At 38.9% G+C, this 24,829-nt stretch overlaps 1 protein-coding gene across 3 annotated transcripts in view; it reads right to left on the bottom strand.

Moving 5' to 3' along the window:
* Positions 1 to 3,874: 3,874 nt before the first annotated feature.
* The window catches only part of prim2 (DNA primase subunit 2), a 43,337-nt gene continuing 22,382 nt past the window's right edge, over positions 3,875 to 24,829 (bottom strand). For 2 of the 3 annotated variants that reach the window (XM_079472384.1, XM_079472385.1), the window contains exons 10-14: positions 24,367 to 24,552; positions 11,650 to 11,776; positions 11,274 to 11,356; positions 7,266 to 7,334; positions 3,875 to 4,465 (exon numbers count right to left, since the gene is read on the bottom strand). In XM_079472384.1, coding sequence (XP_079328510.1) covers positions 4,247 to 4,465; positions 7,266 to 7,334; positions 11,274 to 11,356; positions 11,650 to 11,776; positions 24,367 to 24,552 — 684 coding nt within the window. In that variant the 3' untranslated portion in view covers positions 3,875 to 4,246. Of the gene's footprint in view, positions 4,466 to 7,265; positions 7,335 to 11,273; positions 11,357 to 11,649; positions 11,777 to 23,022; positions 23,900 to 24,366; positions 24,553 to 24,829 lie in introns of those variants that run through there. The other variant, XM_079472386.1, reaches the window with a different exon arrangement.

Genomic DNA, 24,829 nt, shown 5'->3' with positions numbered 1-24,829 from the left:
GGAACACCTGTTCAATTTCTCATTAATGCAATTATCTAATCAACCAATCACATGGCAGTTGCTTCAATGCATTTAGGGGTGTGGTCCGGGTCAAGACAATCTCCTGAACTCCAAACTGAATGTCCGAATGGGAAAGAAAGGTGATTTAAGCAATTTTGAACGTGGCCTGGTTGTTGGTGCCAGACGGGCCGGTCTGAGTATTTCACAATCTGCTCAGTTACTGGGATTTTCACGCACAACCATTTCGAGAGTTTACAAAGAATGGTGTGAAAAGGGAAAAACATCCAGTATGCGGCAGTCCTGTGGCAGAAAATGCCCTGTTGATGCTAGAGGTCAGAAGAGAATGGGCCGACTGATTCAAGCTGATAGAAGAGCAACTTTGACTGAAATATCCAATCGTTACAACCGAGGTATGCAGCAAAGCATTTGTGAAGCCACAACATGCACAACCTTGAGGCGGATGGGCTACAACAATAGAAGACCCCACCAGGTACCACTCATCTCCACTACAAATAGGAAAAAGAGGCTACAATTTGCACGAGCTCACCAAAATTGGACAGTTGAAGACTGGAAAAATGTTGCCTGAGTCTCGATTTCTGTTGAGACATTCAGATGGTAGAGTCAGATATTGGCGTAAACAGAATGAGAACATGGATCCATCATGCCTTGTTACCACTGTGCAGGCTGGTGGTGGTGGTGTAATGGTGTGGGGGATGTTTTCTTAGCTCACTTTAGGCCCCTTAGTGCCAATTGGGCATCTTTTAAATGCCACAGCCTACCTGAGCATTGTTTCTGACCATGTCCATTCCTTTATGACCACCATGTACCCATCCTCTGATGGCTACTTTCAGCACCTTGTTAAATCAATGTCACGTAGAATTAAGGCAGTTCTGAAGGCGAAAGGGGTCAAACACAGTATTAGTATGGTGTTCCTAATAATCCTTTTGGTGAGTGTATATACTCCTTGTAAAGCCACTATGTTTTATTTATTTATTCATTTTGTATCTCATATAAACTACATAAAACATGTAAAAAATTGATTTCAATTTTGATGGCTCTGACAGTAAGACTTTAAGAAATTAGTTTGAAAGAATTTAAAATAAGAAATGACAGACAATAAGTTGAATTATAACAGCGATAACACGGTTAACTCACTAGTTCTTTCCTCTTTTCACTAACTAGCCTTGCGAACAATTTCAGATGAATCTCACAGTTTAGAGAGATTATTTTCTCTGTAGTTGCAGCAGTTCTATTTTAATATGCCAGAGGAGAACTGGCTCTCCCGGTTGAGTCTGGCCTCCCCCAAGGTTTATTTTCTCCACTAACCACATATACAGTACATCTATAGTGAAGTTTTGGTTCCTTGCCACCGTTACTCATTAGGAGACTGCTGATTTAGTTTAATACGTTTATATAAAATATAAACTTTCGTTTAACAACACGCATGCACGTTAAAATATTTTAACAAATATATTCTTTCCACACGTTTTTGTATTAGTGCAAATATTATTTTGCTAGTCCTGATAACAATATTTAAAATAATCATATTCCTAAATTAAATATACTGAATAAGATTGAATAATTTATAGCTTCTGATCAGTGTACATAACATTTTTGCCCTAGTATTATTTTTATAAAGAATTATATTATGATTTATATTATGCTGCTTTGCAACAATGAAAACTGTGAAAAGCGGTATAAATAAAATAAAATTGAATTGAAATAAGAAATTTCTATTTAATTTAGAGAACATATAATTTCTTTGACATAACAATACCAAAACTTCTTTGTATGACATATCGCTTATTGCTCCCTGAATTCTTTGTAAGTCGCTTTGGATAAAAGCTAAATGACAATCTAAACGAACTACGGCTAAAAAAGGATCAAAATAGGCACAATTAGTTCAACTGAATATCATTCTTGTCAAAACTCATGTAAAACTAATTCAGTTCATTCATCGTGTGACTGTGCCCAATTTATTTAAATTGCAATTTAATAAACTCCTGTTATTCTACTTCAACATCCTGTGTGTGGTAAGGTCAATCCAATTCCAATTTCCCATCCACAACTGAATTTTGCCCTAGTCTGCTCTAATATGGCTAATAATAGCAAATCTATTTTATGAAGACAGAAGCAGCAGAGTACTGGGAACTGATGCAAGACAGAGGAAGTCTATAGCTTTGTCAAACGCAGTCAAGCTTCAGCAAGTATTAAACATGAAGGTCTCTTGCTGACAACACCGCAGCTGTGCGCTGCTTATATCCAGATGCATATTATTTTGCACTAATCCCTTGTCTGTCAAGCTCCATTTTTAAACTCCAAAGCTAATTTAATTCAGCTAGTGTGACGGGGTGAAGGATTGAAGCAAACCCAACACTACTGTAGCTCACGACACGCCTCACAGCCCATATGGCCTAAGGTCATAAAAAATAAACCTTACAGTATACGGTCTGTCATTAAGCATGGAAGATGCTTTTATACAAAGGGACTTCATTTCATCAGGTATGTTTCCTTGAAATAAAACTTGTGATCTTGGCATGGTTTATGCCACAGTCAACACATCAATAGAGTTTATGATGCGTTTTAAAATTTGAGAGCCTGCAATTGGAATTGAGGTCAATTGAAAAGCATGTGTATTTAACGACAGGTGTAATACTATTGACCATTATGCACCGAGACGAATTGGGCTGAATTTCAAGGGGTTATTCTTTTGACAGCAAATTGTTAGTCTCGCCTACGAGGCCATTACTTCAGGACGGAGAAACCGCTGGACGTTTTAGTGATTCATTCATAATCTGGAATAACAAAGAACCGTGCATACATTTGAAGAATAACAATTGGGCCGAAACCATATGCACTCAACGGTAGGAGCATTCATTGAATTTGTCCCTTAATGGTATTACTTGTCTTTGCCCTACCGAGGGGACCCATTCGCATTCACAATGCAAACCTAACGCTATGGTGCCTCTAATTGCCTCTAATTCAACATGTAAGTGTGTCCGGGGTACAAGCTATGGAAGGAGGCAAGAACCAAAGCATTGTGGAGGAAGCAAGAGAAGGAAACCATGGTGGGTTTTGATCATGTAAACGGCATATTTCAGCATTCAAGGACACGTCTGCATATAGAGAAGCAGTACACCACTGCAAAGCAACCGCAGCCCCACGACAGACATTCAGAAATAACGTTCGTGGCAGATGAAGAACAAATGCTGCTAACCTTAATGACGCTTGACATTCAAAATAAATGTTCATTTCAAGTGCAATTATTCTTCGAGTCAGAAGTGAGGATGAAGGGTTTACAGATAGCTTTTATACAAGAGCCAGATTGAAACGTGTGAAGCACCTCCTGCGAGGCCAAAAATCTACATCAATATACGTCCTTGAAGACACTTTGATGTAACAGAAGAAAAAGCTTTTACTCTCATAAAGGTTTTCTATGACCAAAATAATCCTTATTACATTTAACAAGTTTGGAGCTGTGAATTAAGAAGCTGGTTCAAGGTATTCCACATCAAAATTCCACATACCGCATTTTTATTCTCCTATGGTGACTATCAAGTGTAGCAGTACCCGGCAACTGAATCGGCAGCTATTTCTCTTTCGGTATAGACTGTTCTGTTCCTCTAGCTCGACTGGTAGAGCATGGCACTTGCAATGCTAATGTCACAGGTTTTATATCAAATGTATAGGTTGAATGCACAGCAGGTTGCTTTGGATAAAAGCATCTGCCATATGCATAAATGCAACAATGTAAGATCTGAAATCCCTTTTCCTCAAAATAATTGAGACATAACTGAAGCAAGATGGAGAGACATAGTAGCGAGATGATTAGAGACTCCTAACTAGTTTAAAGCTAGAAATAACTTCATTCAAAGGATTTTACAGAAATAAGTTTATTATGTATTTATTCAAAAGCAATTTTATTCAATTTTTAAAAGCAGGTGATTAAAAAATTGTTTCCATTACCAAAAGGAATAGTACATCAACAAGCTTCAACTAACATTTTAATATTGTAAATATTATTTGTATCAAACACACTCTACAATATGTCAAGTTGTTTTAAACCCATGGATGGGTAAATATGTACACGTTTTAATTTAACCTATCCTGGTTGTTTAACTCATGGTTGCGTAACTAAAACCCAGCACAGAGTCATATAAAACCCAAGCACTGCTTCTCTCCATATTTGACCCAACTATGGTTTAAAATAACCCAGCAGGTCTGTTAATCACACCCACATCAACAATTATTCATCCTGGAAGAACGAGTCTAAATCTCCCATCTCCTCATGGGTCTGTTTAGAGTCCGCTGGAGGAGGTCGGGGCATGTTGGGTGCATTACTTGACACATTTTCTTGACTTCTTTGGGTCGTCTCAATTTCTTTCTTGATGCCTCCACTGAGAAACTTCTGACTCTCGGTAAAGTACAGGTTGGGGTGATTAAGAGAAAACCCAGCATCCTCGATCTGTAATGAGAAATGATGTTCAGGCAACATAAGACAGAATCAGACGATTGGACAATGATGACGTTTAGCAGGTAACGGTTTAAAGGAATGTTCTGGATGTTCAATGAATGTTAGCGGCATTTGGAGCATAAAGTCAATCGGTGTATAAAAATAATTGACTTGTTCTTCGGTTACAGTACAATGGAAAGGACCGGACACTTTTCAGGTTCTTAAAGCTCAAAAGTGAAGCTTGTATTTGTCACAATTGAATAATGAGATGAATTAAAGAATGTATTATGCTGCATTCTGAATAACTCTAATGTCATTATTACGGTAGGACTACAGATCTATGCACATAAGCCTTTCTACTGTACGTATTTTCATGTTCATCGTGTTGCTTCATTTAACTCAATTATGAGTGCTTTACTGTAACTGTGACGCCCCTAACTAAAGTATAAATTAGTTTCTGCAACAATCAACATTGTAACACAAATGCTGTCAAAAACCGATGTAATCTAACCTAAAATATTTATTTTAAGTGCTATACCATGCATGTTAGAGCACTTGGTGCATTTACCTCATTCACAAGTTGACAGACAGACAAGATCACTACCTCCTTTCAAACTTGGTTGTTAAATCAAAGCAAGTTTAAGTCTCTGATGGCTTCCTGAAAGCTGCATCACGACGTCATCCAATTCATTTGCTTTAAAGTGCAGAGGATATGGCTGTTTAATTATGCTTCAGACACAGCACGCCCCTGACGCTCCTCATGAATCAAAGCCGGTCCGCCTCTGGGAGACGAGTGCGCCGGGGTCCCTACGCTTGTTAAGTTGTGGACTGAAAGATCTATTACGCATCAATTTCTGAGTTACCGCATTACGGTGGACCGTCCGCGGCCGGCTACTCTGTAGCCATTGAAAAATGCATAAACATGAAGGAATTCAAGACGAGGCCGAGAAAGGAATCAATCCAGTAGATCCAACAAGCTCATTTCTGAGACCTTCTGCTCCTCTCCTGCGTTTCATTATTCTCTCTATTGTATGATTTATTGCCGTTGTGTAAATATTTCATCAGTGAAGTATTACATTTTGACCTTTAAATAAATGCTGCGATGGAGGCAGGAACGCCAGCGTCTATTTGTTATGTGTCGCGGCTGTGGAAGCGGGGGGCACGTACGGCAGTGATTTAAGTCTCTTTTGTTGAGGCCTAGCGAGCCTGGATTTGGGTCCGAGATGATTTCGGTGTCGGGGATCCACAGAAGCACCACCGACGATGTTTTACTGCCCCATTAACGTCATCACTTCCTTCTTTCGCTGACCCAAAATTATGAGTCATGAATTTGCGAGATGTGATTTTCATTGGGGTGGTGGGGGGTTTATCTCTCAAATCATGTTATTGTAGGCTGTTCATCAGAAAGACCAACTTATTCCCTCTGCAGCATCATAATCTGCTCACGCAGTTTGGCTGGAGGCTATTAGTCATCTGCAATGACCCCCGGGGGCCCCGGGGTCCACGAGCTAAATGATGCCCTTGGACGGCGAAGGCACTGCTATTTCACAGGGAGCCATTAAAAGCCATTATATCCCATCAATGACACTTTGAGTGCATTATGGCATTAAAGGAGGGATGGTGCAGACACAAACACTGTTATAAACCTTTCTTATTGAGGGAATAAATCCAGTCGTGCAGGAGATTAGGAATTTATACACACACTCTTTGATTTACTTGTCTCGACATGCAACGAAGCCGTCAACGGCGGCGCGAGCAACAGCACACCATTTTAACTGCATGCTGAGATTTGCGTTTGAGGGACTTATGCTACACATTTTTTTTACATCAGCTTGATAAACATCCAGAGGTTTAAGATCACAAAGGTGTCTAATTGCTTCTGCTAGACGGCGAAAAATAGGCGGCTCGTGAATTCGTCCGTCGCATAAATAAATACTTTGCAAGGCTTGTAACCAAAGCCTCCCTGTTTAAAATCCATCTGGCGACACACTGATGACAAACATTTGAAAGGTTTACCCACTCGCTTTCACATCCAAAGCTGTCTTTTCTCCCCCCCCTTCATACTAACCTGTCACCCGGCAGATAGCACCTGTTCGTGTGGTGTGGGTGTGTGTGCATTTTCATTCTCGACATGTCAGTCGGCCTGCGTTTTTAGCAGAAGGACAGAGCGCAGATGTCACTTAGGTAATCCTGACTGACATTGCTCCGAAACGCTTCCCTACTCCACGAGAAATGAATAAAATACAGAAAGGTTGCTGCGAGAGTCACTTCCACTGTCTGCGATATAAAAATACCATGCGAAATCTGAAGAAACCCATTAGATAACTGCTGAAATAGAGCTGTAATCATTTGCTTTTTCAACACCCTCAGACCCATAAATCCACTGTTATTATGGCCCTGTCAAAAGAAAGCATATTGAAACCGCACAGCCCCGAGTCCAATCTAAAAGGGCAATCCGAACACAAAAAGAAATGATTCACCGCATTCAGCGTTTCATATAGGAGTTTACGCTCTCTTGCACTGAACGCACAGCTATTATATTCCTCTTAAAACATGTTGTGGAAATTTTAATGACTGGATTGGACTGAAACTCCTGGTACTCATTAAAAAGTTTAAGATTAATCAAAACTACATTCATGTAACCTGTAGCCGAAAGTCTAATGAATCTTTATCATTAAGCTATGAAAATGAAACTGCTGTGTCAGCTAACGTCGGACGTGACCGCAGTGGCTTGGCAGCGAGTTTCAGGGCTGTCCCTGAGCTGACAAAGGCGGGGCCAATTACAGCAGACCAAAAAGAAAAGCATCCTTACATTGTGTGTCAGCTCAAAGTACTTCTGGCAGGCCAGCTGATAGTGCATTCCCTTGACCAGCTCCAGAATCTGTGAGCGAGAGACAGAGAGACAAGAGGGATAAAAGAGAAGGTGAGAAGTAGTAACAGTGATAACGATTGAGAGAAATTGACATTGTCTGAAATGTATGTCCCTAGGATCTGAAGTCAGCTACATAAGCACTACATGCAAACACAAATAATGGCTTTGAATATATATGTCTTTGAAGCTATTTTTAACGTGACGACGATGAAAACCAGTCGTTCACGGTGTCTGATACATTTCATATGCACATACTTCAACACAAAAAAAGCCTGTCCCTTTAAAAATACAAAAACTGTTGAATTCAAGCACAATTTGTAAGGCACATTACCCAGCTGTGTCACTAGTATTCCTTGCTCCATAAAACAGGTAAAAGCATTAGCCCAAATGTCAAATCAATATCTAAGAGTCTTTGCTAAACAATACTTATGAATAGCACTGTTAAAAAGCATTGCGCTCCTTCCCTAAAAACACTGACGCGGCAAACGTTTATGAGGTTTCAGGTGAGACACCAAGGTAAAATGCCATCAAATAGCTCAATAGAGACAGAGAAGCTTTTTACAACTTGCTTCCCTCCCTTTTCTTTTTTCGCTTAGACCTCCCCTCGGGTGAAGCTTTTAACACCATGTATTCCCAGTGGTAAAGAATGGCTTTCCACCTCAACTAACATATTGGCAGGAGCAGAAATACATAATACATGGATTTAAAGGTGAAAGCCAACATCATCCGACACCTAACTCCAGAGACAAAAGCTACCTGAATGCTGCAAAGGTAATATATACCGCACAACACCAAGCAGGGGTTTAATGAAGTTAAAGGGATAGTAAAAATTCATCTTTTACTCACTCTCAGGTTGTTTCAAAACTGTATGAATGTCTTTGTTCCGTTGAACACAGAATGATGTCCCAGAACTGAAAAAGGATCATTCTGTCACCATTTAATTATCCTCCGGTTGTTCAAAACCTGTATAAAATTATTTGTTCTGCTAAACACAAAGAGTTATTTGGAAGAATGTCAGTAACCAAACCGATCTCACCCTCCATTGACTCCCATAGTATTTATTTTGCCTATTATGGCAGTCAATGAGGGTGAGATCTGTTTGGTTACTGACATTCTTCTAAATATTTTCCTTTGTGTTTAGCAGAGCAAAGAAATTGGAATAATCTGAGGGTGAGTAAATGACGACAGAACTTTCATTTTGAGTGAACTATCCCATTAAATATAAATTTTGATTAAACTAAATACTCTTCGAAGATACGACGTATGCAATACTTCTGTATATGTAGGCTACTCAAGATGAATATGAGAAACTGAGTGTGTTACCCCATATTTAAGGTTCAAAGCAAAGGTTTTGTTGTGTATTACATTTCAAGGAATATTTAAAGGTAACAATTTCTGCATTATTTAATCTCATTTACTATGCTGTTCCAAACCTGTGTGCAATTATTATTTCTGTGAAATACTGTACAAATGAAGGTTTTTACAGAATCTGCCCCGTTTTGTTTCTAAGCAATGATCATCTAATAGTCACCACCATGAAATCCATAATTGTAACACTGCATGTGAAAACCCAGAAAAGGTCATTTTTGGTTTCCGATTCAGCGTTTTCTACATAAAATCATCCTACACACTAAAAATAACATTCTTTAATATTGACTAAGGCCATGTTAACTTTGTGGCTACAAATCTCAAAACTAGATTCAGAATTAAGCCTGGTTTTCACAAACAGGGTCACAATTTATATCAGTTATTCACTAATAATGACAAATTCAATATTATAATGTTCCCATTGCTTTCATGACTTAGAAAAATATATTTGACGTTTTTGGAGTTTGCCCAACATCATCATTATACATTTTGTGACAATTATCCCTGTATGTGTCATGGAAAAGACATGATCACGAACATCACATAAAATACAGCATACATCTACAAATGTAAAACTTGTTGCTTAGCATCTTCCCTGAAAACAAATTACAATTATGTATTACAACCTGAGCGCCTCTTGCCAAACCAACAACCTGTGGTTAACAAACTTATTCTTAGGTTGTGGATGGTGGTTTACTAATAAGCGTGCATGGCATGATGTGCACGCTGGGATTAAATCCATCAAAGACAGCCATGACCTACACATGTTCCAGCATCCACCTCAACTGTTCGACCCGTGGCACACGTTTAATCTTCTCTCTCGGAGGGAGGAGCTACACTGGGACTGGATCTTACTGAGAGCCACTGCAGTTTCTCTCTCCCCCACTAGAGTCTCTCCCTTTTGACTTCAATGTCACACTGTCAACAGACATGTTAAGTGAGAAGGTTGACGTTCAGCATTCTAAATCACCCTACTGCCCAGGCTTTTCACATTTTCTGCGCTTTTTAATTATCCAGCGCACTGGGCAGGCTCTGCGGCGAGAGGGCCACGTGCTGAGAGAGCTCCTGGGGTGAACATCAAGCTGTTGCTTCACACACCCACAGGTCTAAGGCTCACCGAACACTCTGAGTTTACAAGGACACTGCTTGGGGTCTCCGATGAAATTATGAATTTAATTGGATTGGAAATGTGCTACCCGTGGGCTTGCATGTCGGACTGCATTAGGCAGCCATCAGCCATTTCCCTCAACTGCACTGTGGGAGGTACAGTACCGGACGAACCATGCAGGGCTAAAATCAGCGCACCTTACAGTGGAAACATTTTCATACAGCACTGTTTTTACATGACTTGTATTTATATCCAGTTTGGATTATTTCTAGGTTTGGAAAGCCAATATAGTGTATCTTCAGAAGAAATCAACTTTTATTCCCAAGTCTTTTATATGAAACAAACCTATAGTTGGCACCTATCGTTGCTCTAATTTAGCAAAATTAAAAAATGATTGCACGTGAAAATTAATCTATATGATTTCCTTTTAATACTTATGCATTCATATTAATAACTCTAACACCACAGATAGAATGCAACATTTGACTTCATGTATGTTACATTCTTTTTAAAGGGACAGTTCACCCAAAAAGAAAATTCTTTCATCAATTTCTCATCCTCTTGTCATTTTGAACATGTATGTCTTTCTTTCTTTTGCAGAACACAAAGGAGCTATTTTCAACAATGTTGGTAACCGAACAGCACCATCACCCATTCCCTTCTATGGTATGGACACAAAACCAAACTCAATGGGTACCGCCATTTATCAACATTCTTCAAAATATCTTCTTTTGTGTTCTGAAAAAGAAAGTCATACGGCTTAGAAATGACAAGAGGGCAAGTGAGTGATGACTTGATTCAGTTTTCGCCGAACTATCCCTTTAAGAGCCTTTCAGCGTTGAATTTAACGGCCTTATTAAAACCGGTCGGTTAATTACATTAGTGTGTAAGGTTTATAACATAACAGCCAGGCCGGACCATCTCATTTTCATTGCCCGGCCCATTGAAGCTGCTTTAATGTGCGGAAAAACCCCAGCTGAAATGACTTTTAAGAATACTTTAAAGAATGCTCCAAATAACTGGTTACAGCAAAGGTCAAAGTAATCAACACAGAGAGTTGAAGCCGTCATTACACTGGAGAATCCTGAATGTTACTGCTTTTCATCATTAATATTCCACAAGTACAGCAGAATCATTAATATTCCACAAGTACAGCAGGGCAGGCCTTTTCAAGGGATGCCTTGTTAAAAATGAATTATACCACTTTTTATAAGATTATTAGACAATTGTTCCATTTTAATTGTCAAATTAACGTCCTTTTTGTTCATTATTTGGCATTTTGGCTTTGGTGTGGTTGAGTAAAGGATAATGTTTGAAACAAATCATTTGAATGAATGGCAATTTATGTTGTTATAAAGGCCTTTATGCACTTCAAGTTCACTGAAAGAAGAACCCCCCTTAACCCAGTGGTCACCCCTCTCTCTGCACAGTGTGCTGAGTCTGCTCAAGTGTGTTTTAGTGGTCGTACAAACCTGACTGATCCCACCGGGGGAGACTTTATAGGACTGTAACTTCTGTTTCAGTAGCTCAGGGTCGCTGTGGCGGAATGGGCACCCTGTGAGGAAGAGGAGGAGGAAGATGTGATAAATGGTTTACGATCAGTCTGATCAGGTGTCTGAAAAATGTTACAGTAGAAACACGATAAACCTTTTGTGTTACATGTATTAAACACAGCAGGTGTTATGAATTAGGCTCTATGAATTTGGGCATATAAAAAAATCCAAGACCACCTGCATACTACGCCGTCATTATCCAAAGATATTTAGCTTTTTTCGCTAGAGAAGCGAACGCGGGCCTCGTGGGGCGCAATTGCATTTAAAATCAACATTTTGACTCGCTGTGACTCACCATGGTAGTCGCCTTGGCTGGGTGGGTTTGACAAAATCACCTTCATGCAACTGTAGGGGGTGTAGTCAGTGCGCTTGCCTTCCTTCCCGAACATGTGGCGAATGCTGTAGGCATATGCTTTGTCAAACTGCAGAGCGAAACAGAAGGAGAGAGAGACTATGAGTTTGTGAGCGAAGCGGGAGAAGATGGGTAGGAATGGTGGGGAGGTTGTGGGTGAAGCGTAGGCATCGTCGTACATCAAGCGGGTTGTGGCAGGGCGTTTTCCACTATGAAATATAGTGCTATTAGCTGTGACCTGCTGTAGTGGTGTTGCCAAACCGCAGACAGCTGTGACTGGATTATGGATAATATGGCTTCTCTCTCTCTCTCTAAGGCATCACCATCAAATCAAATCAAACTATAATTAACACAAAGGAAAGACTAGCCATTCTAGCTAAAGTAAAGCTCAAACTGAAATAATAATAGTAGGGCTGGGTATCGATTCTGATGTTCTGGTTCGATTCGATTACGATTCACAAGCTCTTGATTCGATTCAAGTCAATGAATATAGATTCGATACAAATCCTAGAGATATTTCTAAAAAAGATCAGTAAACATCAGATTACAAAAAATGAAATGAAGAGCCACAAACTTGTATATAAACTTTAAAAACACATTTGACAATACACCCGCATCCGCCATGTTAAATAAGCAATGAATGAACGATTCGCTCCCTGTTGAAACATTCACCTGTTGTAAAAGTGATATCTAGTGGTTAGTAGTATTGATATCATTCACGTTAAGAATGTTCAGTGCTTGTGGAATTATGAAAATATGTTTTATTCACATCTTTTGAGTATTTAAATTACCGCATTTTAAAAATTATGAATCGATTTTTTTTGCACAGCCCTAAATAATAGTGTATAGAACTAACTGAACAATGAAACAATATGCAGTGGGGTGAAAAAGCATGAGACCACTCGTGAATAATGAAATACAATAATTTGAGTACCTCTAGATTATGCATTTTTTGTGCAAACCAAGGCACTTGTGGTTCCATCGACTCAGTCAATGTTTTTTTTTAAATCTGATTTTGGTTAAATAAGGTCTGTGGTTAACAATACCTCAAAATATTTTCACATTTGAATCTATGACATTACACCATTTATAGCCCACTCAAGATTTTAAAGCTTTACATTGTCTTAAAAACAGTGGTTGCTTACAAGTGGCTAAAAGCGACTACATCCTATGGCGGGGACGTCATCACACATATAAATCTCACAAATAATACAACATCTTTAAAAACATTGATGTGGGATTCATTCATTACATATCGGGGAACAGTTTTTAATAAAGTTTTAAAAAGTCGGATGGTTGGTGTTGGTGACGTTGACCAGCGACTGTAGTGTAGTTTTTCAAGTTGAATCACAGATATTATTTTTGCGACCTTCAAAAACTCTATGGGAAAATGCATAGGCTTTTGGTGAAGGGAACCAGTGTGGCGCTATCTTCTGGGTTAATTAAAAAGATATTATCACTATAAAAGTAAGTAAATTATAGAAACATTTACATGGATTTAAAAACTGGTTTAGTTTAGGTATATCCCAATCCTAACCTTTTAAACAGTCGGGAATAAGTAAACAGTCACATCCATAATGGCCCACATAACTTAAAAATGGGCACATGAAAATATAAATATAATAACGGTTTTGTGCTCTATGAAGAGACATCCTTCTCTATTTTATTGCTTTTAAATCCTACAACATACGTCGTTTCTCAAAAACGTGCTTCTTTTTTGTCACATCCATAACACATGTTTTCACTCTTTAAAAAGAGAAAATGATGTTTGTCTGGACTCAGGGGTTTAGTCAAATAGACGATACAATATATATTTGTAATAAATATATTTAAAGTTTTGACTGAAAGTGTCACTTCCACAACGCTAAAATTGCTCAACTATTCTTTAATATTTCTCCACAGAGGATTGTAATACAACTCTGAAATGATATGAGGATGCTGTAAACGATGACACAATTTTCCATTTCAATCCCCAGGGTACAAACAAACTGATAAATTATACTCCCCGAAGCCACTGCATACTCGATTCAATTTGCTGAAAGCTGATTTTGATAAAAGTGCAATGCATGACTGTAAAATGAAATACCCATGTTAGTGCGAGGTCTGAAAGACAGAAAAAGCATTTTGCGTAAGCTATTATCATACAAATTAAAAATGACATTAAATCTCCTTCCCAGAGTATTACAGAGTCTTTGTGCAAGACGCAGCCATGTATATCACCCGTCCACTTTAGAAATATGGTATATGCTTAGGAAACCATTACACTGTTTGCATTTGATGAGGGTCAGCACATTAAATCTCAGCGCTAAACTCAATACACCAAATCATGTACACCCTGGTAAGTATCCAAAGGCCTAAACAAGGCTCCCGGAGCTGGATACGTCTGGGCGAGGGAAAGCATTCATTAGCCGTAGCACTAAGATGCCATTACTGTGGTAATAAAACCTAGGAACTTGACAAGGTGACTATCTGCTAGGTTGCAATTAAACAGGCCATAAAATCAACCTACCCAAACAAAGATTTATTATATGATGGGTCTATAGATTCAAGCAGCCCCTCCAGGTTTACATAACACATCATTTATTTAGTTGACATCACAGACCGTATAATACAGATATGGGCCACTTGAAATGTAGAACAGGTAAAGTCCACCACTTAAAGGGATAGTTCACCCAAAATAAAAATGTTGTCATGAATCACTCTCTAGATGTTCCAAACCTTGTTACCAAACAGTTCTTGGCCTAAAAGGTAAGAAAATTAATTAATTGCAATTTATTTGCAAACCTTTAATGTCAGAGGTTTGTGACATGGAATGAAAGATTCGGCACCAGCAGAGAAAACCAAGACAGACAGTGAACCTAAAGTTTATTACCCTTTTGTTTTTGGCTAATGGGGACAGGTGGGGCTCGGACCCCTACCCTACCTCCAAAGTGGGAAATTGGCAGAAAAAGTTTGAGAAACACTGCTTTAATGTAAATGCTTAAATCAGCAACCGCGTTCTTCTGAAATGCACATGTGCATTGACCAGACCGACCTGGGAAATGTTTTTCTCTTTTAAATACATTGAGCTTTAGAAATACTGTACATTACTTAAAAGAAATACGTTTTAATATTGAGCTTTTTCCTGGAACTTTTTCCTACATGCCTTTAAAACTGACAAATTGGACGTGCATTTAAAGAAATTAAGTCTTCCTAAGTGGCTGAGATCATATTCCGGTTTACATCATGCTTCAAGTGTTCCAAGTAAGATCTGCCTTTACTGGGTGAAAATGCTCTCTGCTGTACTGTGTGAGCTCGAAGTCAACTGGTAAATGACCGCTTCGTATCTTCTCTGTCCTCTTAAATGTTCACACACCAGAACACAGGAAGTAAATTATAGTATGTGGCAAAACAGTCGCTCTATAGGGTGCCTCACCTCACATTCACTTACAGTAAATGCTATTAGTTGGTAACCCGCAGACCGTCGCTGCTGTCGGCTGCACCATCAGCTCATTAGAATGCAACTAATTACTGCATTAATGTCAACAGAGTTTTTTTTATGTATGCAAATATAAACTATTTCAGATATGTTCCTGAGAAAAACATGCACAAAATAATCAGTTAATCAGTCACTTACTGCAGTTTATAAAAAGGCTCGGGCATGGCCTGTTCCATACTGGCTTCAGGCATGGCTCAGTCAGATCGTCATGTGGAAATTGCGACGGCAAGACTATTACATATAAAAGCTTTAATGTTTTATACAGTGAACTGAATAAAAAAAATTATGAGCTTCAAATGCTTCTACATTTCATTGACTTGCAAGAATCAACATTAAAACTTGAATAATAATCACTGAAAGTGGAAAAAGCACGTTTGTTACATAGAAGGTCAGTAAACCTGTAAACTTTCCTCAATGCAAAACAAGCAGTGCTTGTGTTACAGAGTAAACCTACTGATGGGTTTCTATACAACAATCTCACCATTTGGACAAAACCCAGTCTGAAAGGACTAAAACCTCTTGATATGGTCATAAAAGACATAACTGAGCCCAAAAAGTTATTGTGTTTCTACAGGCACCAAACAAAAGGGTTGAATACATTGCAAGAAACAGCTAGTAAAAGTGAATTTAAGCTCCAGCTGCCCACCCACCATATTGAAGAAAATGTTGGGTGGGTGATTACAAAACACAAAAATATTCTCGCTAAAACAAACATTGGTGAATTCATACATGTCCATCTGTGACTGCAGATAACATCACAGAAAATCTCAGTCTGTCACGGATGTCTGTGCCACCGACATAATAGGAACCTGTCATGACCACCGACAACATGGTACATTGTGACTGCTGCAGTAATACACCCATTTCATGTTCAATTTAATGCCTTTTGAATGGTTAACAATGGGCACATTTGAAGAGAGAATGATAAATGGCTCTGACTTCACATGAGATTACCTGTGAAATGTAAAGCATTCTACAGTGGTGGCAACAGTGACAAATGTGCGTAAAGCTACTGAAGTCCAAAATCACTGCTCGGGGAGGTACGATCCGTATTCCATATCTCTGACAAAAGCCAATGCTTTGTGTTCTTAAATAATGGGGTGAGGATGGCCGAAAACTACTACAATTTCTTGAGATTGCGCTGTAAAAGGAGGAACAGAAATACCAAATTTGAGTTCAAAAGACTGATGTCTCAACAGAGACATTAAGCACGAACCAAGATGAAAGGATGAGAGGTTGGGCACAGTGTGGAGCTGGCACTGAATCTCAATGACATCCACAGCTGAAGTGCCAGAGATACGTTGTTGCTGTACTTCAGATATATTTCACACTTAAAGATGAGTGTCCTTGTGGCCTCTGTGATTGTTGCTTGTAAGACTGTTTTCAGTAGAGAAGCAAAGAACAACAGCAAGAAGATACAGACAGACAAACAAAACAGACAGAAATAAGACAGAAAAACAGACAGAAGGAAGGACAGATAGAAAGTCAGACAGATTTAAAGACAGTTAAATTGAAAGACAGACAGAAAGAAACCAAAACAGAAAGACAGTCAGAAGAATAGACAGACAGAAAAACAGACGGTAAAAAAGAAAGACAGACAAAAAGGAGACAAACAACAAGTCAGACAGAAACAGAACGAAAGCCAGATGGAAGGATAGATAGACAGTCAGAAAAAATATAAGACATTTAAATTGAAAGGCAGTCCGAAAGACGACGGACAACAAGCCAGACCGAAAGAAACCCAAACAGAAAGACAGTCAGACAGTAAAAAAGAAAGACAGACAAAAAGAAGACACAACAAGACAGACAGAAAAAAGACAGAAACAGAGTGATAACCACATGGAAGGATAGAAAGAAGTCAGAAAAAATAAAAGACAGTTAAATTGAAAGGCAGACCGAAAGAAACCAAAACAGAAAGACAGTCAGACGGAAGGATAGAGAGACAGAAGAACAGACAGTAAAAAAGAAAGACAAACAAAAAGACACAACAAGACTGACAGAAAAAAGACAAACAGAAAGCCAGCCAGACAGAAGGATGGACGGACAGACAGAAAAAAGACAGACAAAGAGGACGACAACCTGAAAAACGGACAGTTAAAGAGCCACAACACAGACAGAAACTGAAAAAAGGCAGACAGGAAGTAAGCTGAGGAAGAACAATAAAGGAAAGAAAAGAAAGAATAATTCCACAATATGAAATGTTATTTCTCTTCCCACTCCCAACATGCAAACAAATACTTGTCCTTCACTATCTATATATATTATTAAGTATCTTCATATTTCCTGTCTGGGATTTTCATAAGTTCCTTTTTGTTGTCAATTAGCTCTGTTAAGTTATTGCAGCGTGTGCAGACTCGGCTGGGTAAACACCATCAACGGTTGGAGGTCTGAGTGATTGAGAGGGCCTGGTTTTCTGCATACAGTAGAGGAGGAGCCTCCGGTCTCTGGGGTCCGGCGTTCCAATTAAACACGCAGATGCTATAGGGGGTGTGGGGGATGTTTCACAAAACACAGCCGCCAAACAAGCTAGACACTTTTGTTCCACCTCTGTTCCTCGTAGAGCGCTTACCTTCTTGACACCGGTAAGGGGAACCAATTTTTCCATAAATTATACTCCACACACTCCCTAAGGGACACATTAGGAGATGGTACAGAGACTGGCCTGAGAAAGATGGATATTATTCAGTTGCAAAACAAACACCACAAGAAGATAATTCTCGCTATGGAGGATTTATGTTTTTACACTAAACATATCCCATTTAAAAACGTTTTTTGCGGGATACAAATTAAACACAAGGCTATGAGACGAAGCAGCATACAATTCAAGGTACTGTACAAGCAATAAAGCATGTGCATTTCCAGCTTTGGTGTGTGTCCAAAGCTTTCTTGTGCTGTGTCCACGGACAGGTGGGGAATTTTAAAAAGGCATTATGGTTCAATTAAATCTGAGGATGGAGGAGAGATAGGGAGGTGTGAGATAGGGAGGATGCTCTCCGCATCCATCTTTTAAATCCTCCCCTCTGCATGGGTGAAGAAGCCAAACCGTGATTCATGTGCCTTAAAGGTTACTGGCAAAATGCTAAAAAGTACCGTAATTACCTTTGTCTTTTGGTGAATTGTTTTTCATTCTAATGTTCTGAGATTATTCACCCTGTGCGAATGTTAAAGGATTCAGTGCTGTGTAAAGACTAAAAGAGACTATGATGTACTTTAGTGAGGCTCGAGATGACCTGCTATGTAATTATTTAAAATGCTAAAACCACCCATGGCTGGAAAATTTGGTGATGGCTTTTTTGCTATTGATTAATATCCATAAGCCGAAGAAAGAAGATCTCTGGTGAAAAAAAAAACCTTCTTGCTTTGTTCCTTTGTTTTTGATGTTTGTTGCATAAAAAACATACACAGAAGAATAAAAACCTAATTGAAACTTGACAATTCGTGAGGCGATACGAAGAGACCCCGTTCGAAGCACTACAGTAGCTGTCTCAGAACTAAAATGTTGTCACTTTTTGACTTCTTTGCCGAAAGGAGATAACATATTCACGAAATACGCACTGTAGAAGTTTGCGGTTTAGGGCTACTGTAGAAACAACATGGTGAATTCAGTGAAAGTGTATATAAATCGAAATAGCTTATTTTTTTTGAAAAAATAAAAACATAATGCTTCATTATGTAAGGTCTTCATACACATCTAAGACCTTTAAACACACATAAAAAACCTATTCATCTTTTTAACAAAATGTTGACGGATATTAACGCTTTTCTAGATTTTCAGACTATTTCTATAACACTAAGAAGCTGAATTGTTTTTGAAGAACAAAAACCAACCTAATTGGTTCACATAAAAGTGTAGTCTCTCCCACCCGTAGCTGTGAAGTACAATGGCTAGTGCTCGCTCACTATGAATTGTCCCTCGGCGGTGTAGAATCCAATCTCTCCGGTATGTGTGAGCAAGTCTAATGAGCATAACCCCGCTTCACCTCACATTGTGCTCACTCAATCAAAATGAGTGTTAACAGCAAGCATTTAGCCAGGAAGGAGCACGGAAGGCCACAGCCGCCTGCCCTTAGCCGTTCCTGGCCTGCAGCATGAATCAGACACCCAACAAGGTCCATGCCAATGATATGTAGCAGGTGATATTAAAGTCACTAGCTTGTGCAGGAATCAGACAGATCAGGTGTAAGGTAAACCATCCAAATCAATGACTCACTAGTGTCAGGTACTAAGGTTTTATTATCAGTAGCTTGTACTGTGGTTCAAATCTAAATGATAATGATAATAATTGTTGTCAAAAGAACAGCAAATAAATACATTGCAGATGATTAAAACCTAAGATGGGAGCAACGGATTGGGCATCAAAAGGAGTTTTTACAGTAACACTTTACGATAGTGTACTATTTGCTAACAATAAGTTAATGCTTATTGGATAAAAGTGTCTGCCAAATGCCTAAATGTAATGCATAAGCTAAAATGAACTAAAAATGAACAATACTAATACAGTATTTATTAATGTTAACTCTTCTAATGTTAGTAACTTCAGCATTTACTTATACATTATTTAAATCTGATGTGTATATACAATGCATCACTAATAAAAGAGCATGAACACTACATGCTAACTGGTGGCATGCCAAAAGAAAGCTGTATATGGCTAAAGTGCAGATAGAAATACAATCCTGCTTATTCAAGAACCAAGCAATACATTTAAGATTGGAATGTTATCTGTACCCACCCACACCCTCCAGCAAATCTGCACAACCACCACGATGAGGTCCAGACTGAAATGTTTGTTTGCTAGTGAAAGTGGAATGCTAATGGGGTCTTTGTGCCGGGCTGATATCCTTGACACCCGCATACATCACTCACAAAGCTGTGACCTGCATCCCGTCGACCACGCCAGCCTCTGGCTCACGAGGAGGGCGGTGTTGGTTGTGAGTGGGTGGACCGAGTTCCACCTGAGAGGGCAGAACGAGGCGACTCAACCACCCCTGAAAATGGGGCACTTTTGAGAGTGGCGGTGCGTGACCACAGGAGAATGTGTTTGTCTGGATGTGTTCTTTTTTTCTAACCTCCTGACTTCTTTCAGACGAATGGTTGGAGGCTAAGAGAAGGAATATTTGTAAATGGTCACCCTTCGACTGCTTTTGAGGCTGTGAAAGTGGCTTAGCAGTAGTCAAAGCGAAAGCGCCTCTTTGAACTCAGGCTTGTTGTGCGGCATGGCAAATGTTTAGTGAGAGAGCTGCTTTAAGCAGGAGAGCTATACTGCGCAGGGTTCAGTGTAACTTTTTAGAGGATCTATTGACTGAAATGAAATAAAGTATACTTAGCTACGTCTTTAAAGGTGTATAAAGACCTTTATGAAGCATTTATTACCTTAGAATGAGTTATTTCTATCTACATACACCACGGGTCGCCTTGCATGAAATTCTCCATGTTGTTTCTACAGTAGCTAAACAGACAATCTGCTCTACAGAGCACATTATCCATATATACGTTATCTCCTTGGCCAAAGAAGCAAAAACAATGACATTTTAGTTCTGTATCAGCCACCGTAGTGCTCTGGAGTGAGCCATTGGTTTCAATCCGCAACCTCGCCGCAAGATGGCGCTAAATTTCATACAAATCCAAAACCGCTACTTCCAAAAATATCAAAGTAATATGCTCGGTGACATCAAATGGAAATGAAGGCACCAAAACTACACAATTTCCAATAAAAAGGAATACAATTTGAAATAAATCAACCACATAATGTAAGATGTGGTTGACTATTACTTGCGTGCCCATGCAAATTTACTTATTCGTTTCAATGCCCACTTTAACAGTTCTTGAATTTTGCTTCAGGGAACAAGTTAAGACCAATGCCAAATAAAGAACAAGGAACAAAGGGAATTAATATTAGATTTTTTTCTGCTCTACTACCCACAAGTTTCAGATGGCCAGGACATTTGTAATATACCAATATTGGCCTGGATTTGATTTTTGGAAGCCCATCCACCTCTAACTGTTCCCGGTCTGAGAAAACTATTTTAAGCTGCTGTGGCAGAGGAAAACGAGGAATTGAAGCAGCCAGAAGTGGGATAGAAGTGGATTAAACACACACAGCTCCAGGGCAGTATATGACAAGAACATGTAATTGCTTTGCACGGGGACGCTGGTCTTTACATGTGGGGTGGCAAGTGTTCACTGACTTCATCTACATACTGGACTGGGACCAAAAGAGGGTGCGTAGAGGACAATGAGGAGCGTCTTACAGCATGTGTATTAATGAATTTACATATGCAATTACATCTACATCTGTTGCTGGCTGATAAAGCAATTCAAGCCACTACAGCAAAGATCCAGTGATCGCTGGTGGACAGAGTCCAAAAATGTCCAGCAATATATGTGGCGTTGAAATGTCCACATTAAAAATCTGAACTTAAAAATATAAATAAAACCTGAAAGTTTAGTATTTTGAAAAATTATTAAAAAACGAATAAATGGTGTGAACCCTAATAAAAAAATATTTTTTCAATTCTGCAAGTTATAATTTTCTTAAAGGGATACCTCAACCAAAACTTAAAACTCATCATTTACCAGATTTTTACTCCCATAGTAGGAACACTTTCGACAACCATTGTATTTTTTGTAATATGCATTCTTCCCAATATCTTTCTCTGGGTTCATCAGAACAAAGACATTAATACAGATTTGGAACAACTCGAATATGAGTAAATGATGACAGAATTTTTTGTTTAGGGGGACGTATCCCTTTAAATGCAAAACAACCCTTCCATCAGGAACACTATACATTTCACATAGTAGTGAAGTGTGTAGTGTTCATTCTCATTGATAGCACACCTACCCTTCGCAGGTATTACAGACTTTTAACCTTATTGATCGTGTTTGCTGAATATATTTCCAATAAATCTGGTTTTATGAGGTTACCTTATAACAGATTAAACCAGCTATAAAAAATTTTGCTAGGAAAAAATAAATTGCTTATATTTAGGGGTAAAGTTATGAAGGCTGTAACTCTACAAAAAAGATCTGTATGGTCTTTATCCTTTGTTGATTGGAATCTTATGATTAACAAATCACTAAATTATAAAATCCCTCTTTGCTTTGCAAGTGCTCTTGGCGATGCGTTTGTAGCTCTGTCTATCCTCTTAAATCTCTTCAAATTATTTTTTAACCTAACTGACATCTTATTTCCTGCTCAATGAAAACACACAATTCTATTAAAAGTGGCCTGAATTTCCCTCCTGTTTTGCTTTACAATGATGCCACAGAGCAATGCTCATTTCATCTGTGAATGCAGAAACCGACAGATCCATTGTGTTGCGTCTTCGTTTCAAAATGACTTCAGATGGTGATAACCATTCAATTGAAGAGGAACCCAAAACAATCAAACCGCCACAACTGCAGTATTGTTCAACACGTAGGCCAGGCTGTCCTGCGCTCATTGTGTATCTATCCATTAATAATGCATTCTCCAAAACATGACACTCAGTAAAACATCACAACCATCAACCAAAAGCAGACCAATGGACTACTTGCACGTAGCCTCGTGATGTACTTCTGACCCGAAATCGTACGATGTGCTGCAGTGTTTCATGTGTGAGCGAGCACGGACCTGACAAAGACACTCAGCACGTTTTTATGAAATGTTTGGATCTCTATGTTGTGTTTTCTTTATTTACAAATGTAATGCTATCCATAAGTAAATGCATTTTTTGTCAATAGCTATAGGCCTTTCTAAAAAGTGTTGTTATAATGTTTTAGGATAAATGCCACAAAAAACATAACATATAATCTATGAATGAGCCTAACACCATTTAGGAAACCGATGGACTGCTGGAGGGTGCATACAATGGCTTTATTCAGTGGATGAGTATATGTTTATAAAGCATATTAGGAGGTGAACCACTGCTAATTTAAGTGACAGCCCTAAAAATAGAAATAATCGACCATGATCTCCTGATGTAGATACGCTCAACACCGAACAGGAAATGACGTTCTTCGAGGAGAAGGCAGAAGACGTGCATGTAGTCCATTACGGATCCGATATCACAGATGCGTACATGAGGGCATTTTATGTGCTTTATAACAAAGATCTTTCTTATTCTCAAATCAAAATGCAGCAGGCTAATAGTATCTTACCTTACAAAACTGTATTCACAAGTATTCTCCTGCCAAGAATCAGTATTTTCTTTACATTTTTCACAAAAGTATTGTGGGCAGGGAGCAGATTAAATAACACAGACAAAATTCAAAGCAAAAAAGCAAAAATACAGTCTTCACTTTGTTTGATCACATCCAATTCAAAATGATCTTAAAGTAAAATTATGCAAAAGAACAAAGTGCAACACAGATCAAATGAAAAAAGGGGAAAGACAAAAAATAGATAAATAATGAAATATACATGTGTTTTTAAAACATGCAATAAAATTACAGAATGGCCATACCAAGACATCAATAATCTAATATTGTATTTCCTGGTCTGTGGATTGTCCCCTTTACATAGATGATATATAAACTGATGCTATAACACAAAAGCAACAACAACTGACTGGCTATGAATACAACAAATAAAACAAAACCTGGAGCGTCAGAACAGCTGCAGCAGCCAGAAAGAGATTCAACATGAATGACAGGAGGTTTCTGAACCAGGCGTAGAGCTCTCGTGAGACAGCCGATTATTTTCAGAAGCCTGGCCGTCAGGAAGGCCGTTCTCTGGTAGAGATGTGAATTTCATTTGTTTCTCCTTGATCGAGCCTCAGTTGGGAATAAACATTCATTTGTGGAGCAGAGGGAGGAGGAAAGCACGGGTCTAAGATTGGGAGTGTAATTTTCTTGTTTAATGTACCATGTTCAAAAAATAAGATCTTACGCGTTTCTCTAGAATTGTAATTAAGGGACCATGGAAAGGCGGCAAATTATCTCCACCATCAAAATGGGAGCGTTTAATAAGTCTGGGTTTTTTATATCTCTCTCATTCGTTTTGGTGACCCTCTGACATGTCAAATAGTTAGAGAAATAAAGCAAAAGAAAATGAACTGAATCAGCTGAATCAAAAGTGGAACACCAAAGATTTGCTACCAACACTTGAAACTTTACAGCCAAAAAAAAATCACTTGGGACGTCGGCTTGTGGAAAACAAGGACAGTGGGAAGAAGTGTAAGCTGAAGTTGAAGAGTTACCTTGTCTGCATCGACCTTCCCTCGGATGAACTCCGACCTCCAGAACTGTAGCGCTTGTTCCAGAGTAAGACCAATGCCCTTGAGGAAGAGGCCGAACTGCATACGTCCGCCGTGGCGGAGGTGATGGCTCTCTCTCAGTGCCTTGTGGAGGTGCCTCATACACAGAGGAAAAGACTTAGCAGCGAGCTGACGAAAGACAGAGAGACTGAATGATTGTGTGTCTGTACGCATTTAAAACCGACATGCAGATTCAAATCAGTTATCAAGTTCAAAAGCCCTTGTTTAATCGCAAAGGCTTTTAATTACAAAACAATTCCATGCCTCCATTAATGTGTCTAAATAAAACCAAAAGTGAAGGACAAAATTTGCATGTGCTGATGAGCCACTTAATTGGAACAGCAATCGCCCCTGAGATGGCAAACACGCGCACACATACACGCAAAACACACTAGCAGTTCAGTCC

Source organism: Barbatula barbatula (genome assembly GCF_947034865.1).
Source record: "Barbatula barbatula genome assembly, chromosome: 14".
Classification (NCBI taxonomy): domain Eukaryota; kingdom Metazoa; phylum Chordata; class Actinopteri; order Cypriniformes; family Nemacheilidae; genus Barbatula; species Barbatula barbatula.
This window is presented reverse-complemented; position numbering and strand designations above follow the sequence as displayed.